We start from the raw sequence: 12,976 nt of genomic DNA, 5'->3' as shown, positions 1-12,976 counted from the left end.
CAGTTAAAGGAACCATAACACAGAAAACATTAGGAACATAAAAGTATATTTTACTTGATTTACTTAACACGCCTCCTTACTTTTATGCTCCAAACAAAAATATAAATACAGAGAAAAGAAAATATTACTGTAAATTTAACATATTTCTTAAATAAATGAATTTTTCCTTACACAACGCTTTGGTAAGAATATCTGCCAAATTGTCATCAGATTTAATTTTAATTACATCTACTACTTTAGCCAAATAATTCTCATGGACAAAATGATACTGTATTTCAATATGTTTAGCATTCTTGGTATAATTACCACATTTAGTTATTGCTACAGCACCAGAGTTGTCCTCATAAACTCGAACTGGGTTATTTAAAGTAAGTTTAAATGTTTCTAAAATTTTCTTTACAATAAGAATTTCAGAGATAGCTTCAGATAATGCAACATACTCAGCTGCTGTTGATGATTTAGTGACAGAATTTTGTTTACGTGATTTCCAATATATGACATTTTCATACAATCTAATAACATAACCGGTTGTAGATTTTCTATCATTCGTGTCACCTGCCCAGTCTGAATCTACGAAACAATCAATAAGGTTACAGTTTACACCCTTCTTAGTATAAATTAAATTTAAGTTTCTTGTTTGATACAGATACTTAAGAATTCTTAGAGCATATTTAAAATGAGTTTCTTCACAACAGTTCTGAAATCTACTTAAATAATTAACACTGAAAGATATGTCTGGTCTAGTAGCAGTGCTAACATACAGAAGTGCACCTATAATATTTCTATATTTAAGATTAACATTTAAATTATCAGTCTTTTGTAATTTTAAATTTACCTCCATTGGTGTAGAAAAGGTTTTGTTACAGTTTATAATATTATATCTTTCAGCTAATGATTCTATGTATGATTTTTGACTTAACAGCATATTGGACTGTTCATCATATCTAATCTCAATACCAATATAATTATTAATTTTGCCAAGATCTTTCATATTAAAACGTAAAGACAATTTAGCTTTTAAGTTGAAAATACTGGTTTCATCATTACTACAAATCAAAAGATCATCCACAAAAAGTAATACATAAATGGTTTCATTTTCACTTATTTTATAATACAAACAATAGTCACATTTATTTCTAATAAAATTTAGACTGCTCATATACTGGTGGAAGCATTCATACCATAAACGAGGACTTTCTTTTAGGCCATACAAAGCTTTATACAATTTAAAAACTCTATTTGAACCATCATCATATCCTTCTGCTTGTTTGACATACACATCAGTTGAAATACTCCCATTCAAAAAAGCTGTCTCTACATCCATCTGCTCTATAAAGAAATCATTTTGATGACAATAAGCTAACAAAATTTTAAGTGTCTGAGCTTTAAAAACAGGCGAATAAGTATCACCTATATTGTCCTTCTGTTGAAAACCTCTAGCAACCAAGCGCGCTTTAAAAGTTCCATCCATTTTCTTTTTATACACCCATTTAACATCTATAACTGGTCTGTCTTTGGGTCTTTCAATTAATTTCCACGTTTTATTCTTATTTAGATTTTGAAATTCTACGTCCATGGCTTCCTTCCAATTTTTAGCATCTGTTGATGATATAGCTTCTTCAAAATTTAAAGGAGTCATAGCATTACAGTAATTCACATAAACAGTTTGGTAAACATACTGTTCATCTTTGTTTGGTTTTGGCTTTCTTTCCGATTTTCTTAATGGTGTACTAATTTCTGGATCCATGCGCTTTTGATTCAAATCATCAATAACTTGACTATCCTCACCTTCACCTACATCTTCTTGCTCTTCTTTACTATGAGGAATAATCTCATTGAAATTATTAGATTCTTGAGGCTCATTAAAACCAATACAAACTGTATCATCTTCTATTATATCCACATGTCGAGCTACAATTACCTTATTACCTATTAATACTCTGTATCCAACATCTGAATATCCAACAAGTATACCACACTCAGCCTTTTTATCCCATTTGGAATGTCTTTTTACTTCAGGAACCCTTACAAAAATTTTACTCCCATATATTCTTAGATATTTAGCGTCTGGTTTCTTTCTAAAAAAGATTTCATAAGGTGTTAATCTCTCTATAGTATTTGCTAAGACACGGTTTTTCAAGAACGCAGCTGTTTTAACAGCTTCAGGCCAGTAGCACCTATTAATTTTTGCCTCTGCCATTAAACACCTTGCCATATCCATAATACTTCTATTGAGCCTTTCTGCTGTACCATTTAGTTCATGTACATAAGCTGGACAAGGATCGATACTAATACCTCTTTCTCGTAAAAAAGTCAAACATTTGGAATTAATATATTCTTTACCATTATCACACCTAACCTTTTTAACCTTTTTATTAGATATGTTTTCCACCTGATTAATATATTCTGACAAACACTCAAAAACTTGATCCTTACTCTTAATACAGAAAACCTTAATCAATTTACTATAATCGTCTACGATAGTTAAGAAATATTTTTCACCATTGCTCCCAACAGTACTATGAGGTCCATTTAAATCAGTATGAATTATTTCAAGTATGTCATTTGCTTTTGATCTAGTGTTTTGGAAGGGTAAGTTATGCATCTTATTTTCAATACAAATTGCACATCTCATAAAATTATTTTCAAGATTTTCAGGCAGATTCTCAACCAAATTACTTTTACAAAGCTTACTCAATGAATTAAAGTTGATATGGCCTAATGTTCTATGCCATTTTTCTTTAAGCAACATTTTATTTTCAGTTTCAACTTTGTTCTTAATAATTACATTAGCATTGATTTCCTTTTGAACTAAAAAACACTTTATGTAATACAGATTATTACGTTTTTTGGCTATTCCAATTATCTCGTCTTGTTTATTATAAATTTTGCTAACATCAGCTTCGGATATAATTTTGTTATTTTTAGTAATTTTACTGTAACTTAAGAGATTATTATTCATTTCTTCTACAAAGAAAACATTTTTAATTGTTACAGTTGAGACTTTATCATATACAAAGAAATTACACAAAACAGTAGCTATCTTGGTTGCCTGTAGTGTTCGACCATCTCCAAGTTTAACATTATTAGGAGTTTTTAAGATAATACATTCAGAAAAATATTTGTCATTATTGATTATGTGGTCTGTACACCCACTGTCAAGCACCCAAGTAACTTCATTACCATTATAAACTTCATTACAAATTTCACTACTTACAGTTTCACCGTCATTTACATTTACCATAAAAACACTGCTGTTTGGGTTGTGTTGAGCTGATTGACCCTCGGATTGAAAATGCCCCCTGCCTCGCCTACCTTGAAAACGCCTGCCTCGGAAATTACCACGGTTAATACCTGGCCCATAGGTACCCTGATTGCTTTGGGACTGGTCACGTGACGTATTGTAACTTGATCCTGCTCTGCCTCTGCAATACTTCTGTATATGGCCGAAATTTCCACAAGAATAACATCGTTGTTCCCGATATGTTGGCTTAGAATGACTAGATGCCATAAAAACATTTGACCTTCCTTCGGCAGTGGTAGTCGATCGCTGACCATTCTCCAACGACTTCAGCTTAATTTTTTGCTTTAAGAATTCACATGTTCTATCTGTTTCGGGAAGTACATCTATAAGGTCTCCAATATAACTGTACGAGCTCGGCAACGCCTTCAACATATAATTCAACTTTTCACTTTCTTTCACGATAGCTCCCGCAGCTTTCAAATCATTTATCCCCTTTTCAAAGGAATCGAAAAAGGAATTTACGTCGGAGTAATTGTCCAGTTTAATATTCTCGATTGCACTTCGATGCACAATCTGAAGTGCTGTTGACTGTCGGTTGTACATCTCGTCAAACTTTAGCAATATTTTACGAGCTGAATCCAGATCGGACACATATTCTAACTGCTTGTTAGAAATGGCGCTGTATATATAATTCATAGCCTTAATTTCCATATAATTCCAATCTTCGGCTTTATCTGCATCAATCTTATCACGAATAACTACTTCTTTACATTTTTTAAATTCCAAAAACTTACATAAACGTATCTTCCAGTTTGCATAATCCACACCATCAAATATGGGTATAACAACGTCGTCGTATTTCATGAGTGGCATCGTAAAAAGTTTTCCTTTAGAACGTAACAATGAGACGTAAATTTTTCACCAAGATCACTTTACTTTTTCTTAAATCTTCAAACCAAGGTCTGCTACCATGTTAAAATAAATAATAATGCCCAAAAGACAACGTACATTCTTTATTTGCACAAATGCGTTCAATTCAATTCAATGACGACCTTCATCTTATAACATTTTCAAGCAACTACAAAAAGAACAGAAATTCCGTTTTACAAAATAGTACACACAGCGACATCTCGCTATCAGTTAAAGGAACCATAACACAGAAAACATTAGGAACATAAAAGTATATTTTACTTGATTTACTTAACAGTTCTAAACCTTAGAGTACTTTCTTTCATAGTCTAAGTTCTAAACCCTTCGGTCAACGGAGTGACGATTTGTTTTATAGACAATTCGTTTCCTTTGTTGCCTTGGTGTCCTGATATCCTGCATTACATAACTTAACGCTATTGTGGTTTGCTAGAATTGTGCGCCGCAGACAATGCGGTTAGTAGGATCTGCATCGTTCAACTATGCTGGTACATGTTCACTGTGCGCTCAGCTGAACGATTGCATTGAAATCAAATCGGGTTTGATTCCGACATAAACAATGGCGCACAGAATTTTCTGCCTGCCGGAGGTCAAGCTGAGTAGGTTCTAACAAACCGATCCTCTGCCACGGATAATTTTGACGGAGGTCTCATTTTCCCAAAGTTGTTCTAACAAAATCGTTGATTTTAATTATTATCAGTGTGATCCGTGACGGTAGTAGTGTTTTCAGCAGCAGATGTGGATGCTGATGGAAGACCTAGGTATCCTCGAGTTCAGAGGGTTCAGCATCAGACGTGAATGTTGATGACAGGTCTAAGTGAATCGTTGGATACCCAAGCTTATTATCGGAAAGGTGGAACGCAAATAATACACTTATTGAATTTGAAAAGCAAAAAGAAAGTTTATGGAATAATTGATCAAAAGTGTAAAATTAATCAAAATGCCGCCCCGAGTTCCTACAAATTTACACAGAATGCATTTAAAACTAAAAAGTGCCATGTTTCCCTAGAACTCATCGGACAGAAGAGCCGCGCTCAAGAAAATTCCGAATATCTGTTCACAGAGGTTAAATATAAAGGCAAATTTGGAACAAGAGAGGTAACAATGGAAAACGCTAACCACATTTTACATAGAATTTGAATAATTTAAATCTGATGTTAAAGCGTAATACAAAACTTGATAAAAAAAGGTCAGCTCAAGTAGATTTAAAAGCATCTCCAATCCTTTTTCATTTGTGAAAGGTAACATTGCGAAATCTCTTACAAAAGGTACATGAAATGCATTGTTAATTAGCCGGACCTAATCCAGTCCAGAAGGTATCTGAAGGTCCTGGATACGGTAACCTTAGACTAAAGTTGTGTTTCGACATACACATATATGCGGCTAAGAATCTTTGTCACTTACGCGTCTACCTCTGCACGGTCGTTACACTCAAAAAAGGCAAAGAATTGAAGGCGCTAATCAATCTAAATGAGTTTAAACAATCAAATGAAAATTAAAAGGTAACTGGCCAATCTTAAACAAATCAAAAGAGGAATTGAAAGCAAATAAAACCAAATTCAAGAATCACTTTCACCTGGGTTGCAAAGAGTAAAGAGCCGGATTATCAAGATTGCACTGTACATATTAATTAAAATTGCTCAATAAAAAAATCTTGCTTCATTTACAATCTTCCTCGTCCAAAATGAAATTCAATGATAAATTTAAAAAGTCAATGATCTCGATTTCTGAGCCTCCTCCTCCTAGATAATCTTAAGGGTAATTACGACTCCTGTTTTACAAATTCATTTGCACATATAATCTTTTTTTCAACCCAGTTAGAAACATCATTAATTAAAATTAACCTTCAAATGACACAAAACTTGCTCTTTCTAAAAAAAACCCAATACAATATAGTTTTAGAATTTTATGACCGAATCTTTTGCAAGGTCGGTCTCGTACTCAGTTTATTGTCTCGAATGAATTGTTCATTAATTTGCGAAATTTTATTCCCGCACTAGAATGTAGGTGAATCACTTCTATTTGCACATTTAATCTTGATTTATATTTCGTTCATTAAGCGGCAGAGCAAAGCGATGCAAGCTTTATAGGGGAGTCGATCGTGTCCGTCTGTTAGTCTGTCTGTCTGTCTGTCCGTAAACACGATAACTGCCAAACGCTTGGGCCGATTCGGTTCAAACTTTGCACATTTGACTTATATGCCACATGTAAGAAGCTTATTAAAAATGGGTCAAACGCAATGACTTCGTAGGAGCACACCGCGGTGCTCTGCCGCTTTTTTAGATCTTCTTTAGTGGTTTATTAATGTTTAATTTGGCGACATAGTTTATTAATTGCACTGGGAAAACCCCCGAATCGCACTGTTTACTCTTTTAATTTTTAGCGCATTTGCCAAAAGGAAAATGAACGCTATTGTCCACACTTTGTTCGTCTGTCTGTGTCTACTACTAGTCCTCCAGTTTAAGTTTTTTCGTAGTGGTTTCTTTCTTATACGGTGTAGCACAGCCCCGAGACCAGAACGACAAAAGATTTTTTGGATTAGTCATTTCGTTCCGGAGTTATTGCTAATTCTATGCGGGGAAAATGCGCTTTCGTCGGTCGCGAGTGACCACGTTTTTAACTTATTTCTGCTACTTCAACTTTTCCAGGTCAAGATACCAGGTACTCAACGATGAAAACTTTTCGACGCGTAATCCTTTAGGTTCTACGCGACTTTGTTAATTTGTCCACCCACGCAGAAAATTTGGGATTATTAACTAAATAACTTTTTTCACTCGCGAGAGTGAAAGCCCGTTTCTATGACCACAAAATAGGGACTGAAATGGCAAATTATTCCCTAGGGAAATAATAATAATGAAAACTCCCTGATGCTTATATAATCATTTATTAACACAACTCAAAAAGGTACATTGTTTATATTTAAATTAAACGTGATATTCTCGCATTTTGAGAAATTAATTGGTGGTACCTTATTGATCAACATATTTGAATCAGAAGAACTGGTTTCTGGTATGACATTGCAGATATTAGAACTACAACTATCCCCTTGATTAATCCGATTAGCAATATTAATTTTATTGGCGATAGAGTTTTCAATATAACTTTCCGCAACAGTTGTAATTTCCACCCACCGTGCCGCTTTATAGTGGTAATATCAGCACCCGCGTCCGCTAATAGGGTAGTGGACGATCGGCGCAGACAGTGTCCCGTATATAGTTGGGGGTTTGGTAACTTTAAGAAACTTGCAATCGTTGATGGTACTTTGCCAAGCGTATTCTTGCCAACAGGCTGAGTCGTACATTTTCCATTCTTGTAAAAAATGAAAAATCGTTGATGTTGTATTGTTTCAGGTCTTAGTGCTGCGTACTTGCGAATTAAATGAAGAAAATCTGTACCATCTATGTTTCCTGTTATTACGAAGGTTCTAGATGTCTTGTTTTTGGTAAATGGTAACGTAATTATGAAGGAAGATCCCATATCGTTAACGTTATGCGTGGTTAGATTAACTAATTCGTCAGTGCGACATGCAACACTTATTCCGAAGATTAACACAACCTAATGCAACATTGTTAGTACGAGTATGTTTTTTAAAGCCTAATCTATTTTACCTTTCGCATTAGATGGGCATCATCGTCAGCTTCAGACAAAAATGTTTTCACCTCTTCTCTGTTTAATATCTTTGATTTTTTGGGAGCATACCCATCTGAATTTCTTTTTAGAAATGATACCAGTTTGCGGAATTTACTGATATCGATGTTGTCATATATGAGCATGCAAGACCTCATCATAGAATATTGCGCCCACACCGTGGAACACTTATAATTTTTAGCCTTTTCGCTAAAATAAACCAACATGACATTTTCGGAAAAAGTCTTCACACTTTTTTGTAGGCACCAATCTTTAAAACTGTGGTATGCTGCTTCATACAATTTTTTGGACCTCGCGGGCAGTAAATTGGTAACAGTAGCGTTAGCAGCTTCAGTAATCTCAAAAGGTTCTTCGGAAAAACTAGCAGATTCCATAATTTAGACCCACGCACGTTTTCACAAAAACACGATATTTGTTTATTGGTTGGCATGGAAGTCTAGACAAAGGCATGGAGGTTGCTAACGTGATTATTATTGTGCCCTAATACCTGCTTGTTGCCATGATACAGTTTCAATACTCCACTAACACGATTAAAGGGGTTCTAATGAAAAATCTTTGACTATATTTAAAGTATAAGTAAACGTCCTCGCGAGTGAAAAAAATAGTATATACACCGCTGGAGAGAAATGGCGTTTTTCCCTTGGTGCCTTGTGGCCCTCGGGCTTCGCCCTCGGGCAACAATAACACCGCGGGAAAAATCAACCATTTCTCTCCCTTAATGTATAATGTACTATTCTAACAGTTGAAGTCACGCTCGATCGCTTGCCGCGGAGCGCTCGAAAACATCACTATATTTAGAACAACGCAGTTGACGCTCTCGGGGCCCAAAAACGAATGCCTAATTAAGGATTCTCTCTTCTGTGGATCCGTCCCTTCTCCCACTTCACATTGTATTTCTACACTGAAAGGTCTCACAAAACTATTTTACGTGCACGATTATATTCGCCCTAATATCACTAAGACGATGATATAAACTGATTCTTGGCTGCCACCTGAGGAAGTTCGTTTAATGTCCTGTTCCCGCTTATAGCACTTGGACTGTTGAAGGAACTGGGCCGCGAGGAACATGTTTTGATTCCCATAGTGTAACACAAAAATAGTAGGTGTGTGTGTGTGTGTGTCAAATTAAGTGTGAAAATGACGTTGCAAGAATCCCGCATCGTTTGTGGTTGTATATGTTGCAGTATATGAAGATCACTTGGTGGTCTTTCAGTGGGAGTCTCAGGAAAAATAGCTGTCTTGTAAGGTATCGCTTCCAACGCTCATTTGGTGAATTGGTGTTTCATAACCATACTGTTAAATAAGTAATTAAATTTGGTGAATATACGACATTGTTTTTAAGCGTCTGCAGTCATGTGACTGCACGATTGTAATCATTAGAGCCGCTCGCAACTATAGCGACTTTTCTTCCGACAGTAAATTACATTACAAAACTGCTTGAATCTCAAGTGTGACATGTCGTCTCATTTTATTATCTCACGCACAGTATCAACATTAGTGGAACCAACAATACGTTTTAATTCAGTTTTACTTGTATTGTAGTATAGGCTAAACAAGTTCAAAAGTAATCGTAAACGATTTACAAAAAGCGCATTTCCACTTGTACCTATTCATTTCCCATTTCCCAAAATCGTAAAAATCCGGCCACAATAATGAAAGATAGCGTTACACGTGCTACTTCAATTTCAGTTTATAAGAAGAATTTCATTTCAATGCTTTTCTAAATAAGAAAGTTGGAACTGCGCATGTGCAAATCTAAATTTCGAAAATAACGTTAGATTTTCCTTTGTTCCAAGCGCCTATGCATCAAATTTCGTTTAAATGTTTCCATAAATAAAATAGTTGGCACTGCGCATGCGCAAAATAAAATTTTGAAACTAGTAACTGGTGTTAGATTTTCCTTTATTCCAAGTGCCTATGTATCAAATTTCATTCAAATACTTTTATAAGTAAAAAAGTTTGCAATTCGGTCGAGATGCTAAAAGGGCACTGTGAATTTTGAATCGATTCGACTCGACGTTTGGCATTGCGTATTATATGGCTAAAGCTATGTCCATATTGAATTTCATGCAATTCAGTTCATAACTAACGGAGATCTAAAAACGATCGGACATTTCTGAACAAAGTTATCGTTCATACGGACAGAAAAAGGGACAGACAGACAAAGGAACAGACGGGCAGACCAACAGACAGACGACAGACAGCAATACAAAATTATAAACGATCTCTAGGATCGTTAATAAACGGCAAAAGTGTAAAATTATGGAACATGTAAAAACGGTTTTTTGGTTTTTTTTACAATAACTTTTTTAGCAATAAACGCAGAAAAATCCCTTCCTTGGTGCAAGCCTCGACACCATAACGAACCAAATAGCGAAAAAAGTAGAACAATAGCTCTTAAAATAAAGAACTAGTAGCGTATCAACCAACAAGCGGACGGACGGACGGGCGGACAAAGTTGCCACAATAGCGGCAACTCCCAGAATTTTGAAGGGCAAGCGGCGACCGGATGATGGTGAATGCTAAAATAAAATGAAAGTGCACAACAATCCCTACAGTAAATAATCTGATTCGGTAGCGGCGGTAGAAATTACTGTGCAAGAAAAAGCAAAAGATATAGATAACGTGCGATAAACTCAAGGTAAAAGCAAAACACGGCATAAATTACGAAGGCGTAGAAGGGCCACCAGTTACGTTCTTTTTACAATTGCGACTTTTAACTGGCATTTAGTACTAATTGCAACTTTTAAGTCGCAATTAGTACAAATTGCCACTTAAAGGTGACAATTAGTACAAATTGCCACTTTTAACTCGCACTTGGTAGGGTCGCAAGGCATATCTACGACGCACCGTTCTCGAGATATTACGGTTTGAAACTTCGACCAAAAATTCTGACAGCGCCAATCGATAGCCCTTTTTTGGGTTTGTCAGAATTTTTGGGCGAAATTTCAAACCGTAATATCTCGAGAACGGTGCGTCGTAGATATTCCTTCCGACCCCTCGTTGGAAAGGTCTCGACCAGGGCTATCGATTGGCGCTGTCAGAATTTTTGGTCGAAGTTTCAAACCGTAATATCTCGAGAACGGTGCGTCGTAGATATGCCTTGCGACCCTACCAAGTGCGACTTAAAAGTGGCAATTTGTACTAATTGTGACTCACATGTGACAAATACTATTAAGTGCTACTTCAAAGTGGCAATTGGTACCAAGGTCGACTTAAAAGTGGCAATTAGTACTTACTAATTGCGACTTAAAAGTTGCAATTAGTACTACATGCCAGTTAAAAGTCGCAATTATAAAAAGAACGTAACTGGTGGCCCTTCTACGCCTTCGTAATAAATACAAAATAAATTTACGGAAAAGCTCATAATTACGGTACTTTACAAAACGTAGCTCACTAAAGTACAAAAGGCAGAAAGACATACTCTAAGGCAAAAAGATTTTATGTTTCGATTAAAACACCAAAGGCAGAAAGATCGATGACTTAAATACGGTGCGGGTACCAAAGTAAATTTACGGAAAATCTTAAAAATTACGGTACCTACGAACGTAGCTTGAAAAGATGCAAAAGGCAAAAAGTTGATCAACTTACTATTCGGTTAAACGCCAAAAGCAAAAAGATCCCCTCTACCCCTTTACCTTTTATAAAGTTTGGCGCTATGTCATGGGGAGTTCGACGGTTTCTTCCACCGACACAGCACACAGCGCGCGTACCAAATACGAAATCGTTAAAAATTAAAGCTTCGTTAATTAATTGTGCGGCCTACCAACGTCTTAAAAATCTGTAATTGGTCTTAAAATTCAAATTAATTAAGAGCGCTGCTTCACGACTTAATCGGATTCTGTTTACTGCAACACATTTATTTAGCTACTGTTGATTGTTTGGATTGAAATGTTTAACGTCGGTAGTCCAATTAACACCTATCAATTGGAATGCTTGTTTATTGGGCGACGCTAAATAAAATGCTGTTGCGTGTTATGGAATATATTTACAATATGTAAGGGGGCACGCGGCTATCGCTGTCGTCGGAATGACCGCGACCGTCTTCTGACTGGTGGAGCGTGGCGCGAGGTCGAGCTGGTTCTGCAGGAGGAGAGCTGGTTGTTTTTTGAATTTTTGAATTTGAATTAATCCATTTTACTAGTTCAAATCTAATGCGTAAAAGTCACATTAGCCCACTCGCCGAAGAAAAATAGGGGAATAATCCGTGGAAAAGTGAATGCTTTAAACAACCTAGCGAAAGTTAGATGGATGGGAATGAAGCTAACGGATGGGGTTGGGGAGAGGGTATGGAAAGGTCACTTTTTTGGCGTTTCGTAAATAACTCGTAAACTAATAACCAAAATCTGCTTATACTTAAGTACATACAATTCTCTACACAAAAGATGCTATATACACTTTTTCACTGGGATCAATGTTTAATGAGATATGGAGGAAATGGATAAAAAATCAAATTATTTAAGCATGGTAGGTCCTAAAAATAAAAATCCTAACCACTCTTCTAAATCGCAAATAATATCATAATCAACTTTGTTAGTGCATGAACCGGAGCATAAACCACAGTCAGGTGCCACTGGGTCGTTGGTTGTCGGCGGATTTAGGATGCCATCGTCTCCACTGGCCCATCCCCATTGGGTAGGGCAGTCAATGACAACTCCGTTTGTAAGCGCGATTAATTGAGCCCCTTTTCTTTTAAAATCTATACATGAAATAAACCAGACCAAGCACGTAGCTAGGTATACAGTTGGTATCGGAGGGCTTCACGTTTAACGACCCCCCTCCCCTTCCGCTTATAGTCAATTTTAAAGGTACTTTTCAAAAATTGATAAATAAGTTTGTGAAATCAAGTTTAACCTTTTTCGGCGTGGAGCAAGTTATTTAATTTATGATTGCTAATTAACGATCTGAGGACGATCATCAAAGCTACACCTGTGGGTCTCTGGTGTCCGGTTCAGGTAGGTTTTGATTCGTTTTAAGGGTGAAAATGTTCGTTCAGGGATTACATGCAAAAATTCCTAACAATTGCTTGGTATTAGCGAGTGTACATCAGTATTTGTCGTATAGTAAGTCTATAAAACATTCACACCAAGTTCAGCTTTTGTCCGTTTCTTTTTCACAAACCATTTTCTGCATTTAGGGTTTCAGAACCTCTATTCA

General features: G+C 36.1%; 2 protein-coding genes across 3 annotated transcripts in view; one reads left to right on the top strand and one right to left on the bottom strand.

Moving 5' to 3' along the window:
- Positions 1-12,976, top strand: part of LOC116178595 (phosphoenolpyruvate carboxykinase [GTP]-like) — a 33,770-nt gene that overhangs the window by 13,824 nt on the left and 6,970 nt on the right. The gene's annotated exons all lie outside the window — the stretch shown is intronic.
- LOC116178598 lies at positions 6,936-8,548 on the bottom strand. Its single transcript, XM_031498149.1, has 3 exons — positions 8,307-8,548; positions 7,780-8,255; positions 6,936-7,726 (listed from the first exon to the last, which is right to left on the bottom strand). The coding sequence occupies exons 2-3, from the start codon at positions 8,191-8,193 to the stop codon at positions 7,148-7,150; spliced, it is 993 nt and encodes a 330-aa protein (XP_031354009.1). The 5' UTR covers positions 8,194-8,255; positions 8,307-8,548; the 3' UTR covers positions 6,936-7,147.

This window comes from Photinus pyralis, unplaced genomic scaffold (genome assembly GCF_008802855.1).
Source record: "Photinus pyralis isolate 1611_PpyrPB1 unplaced genomic scaffold, Ppyr1.3 Ppyr1.4_LG8, whole genome shotgun sequence".
Classification (NCBI taxonomy): domain Eukaryota; kingdom Metazoa; phylum Arthropoda; class Insecta; order Coleoptera; family Lampyridae; genus Photinus; species Photinus pyralis.
This window is presented reverse-complemented; position numbering and strand designations above follow the sequence as displayed.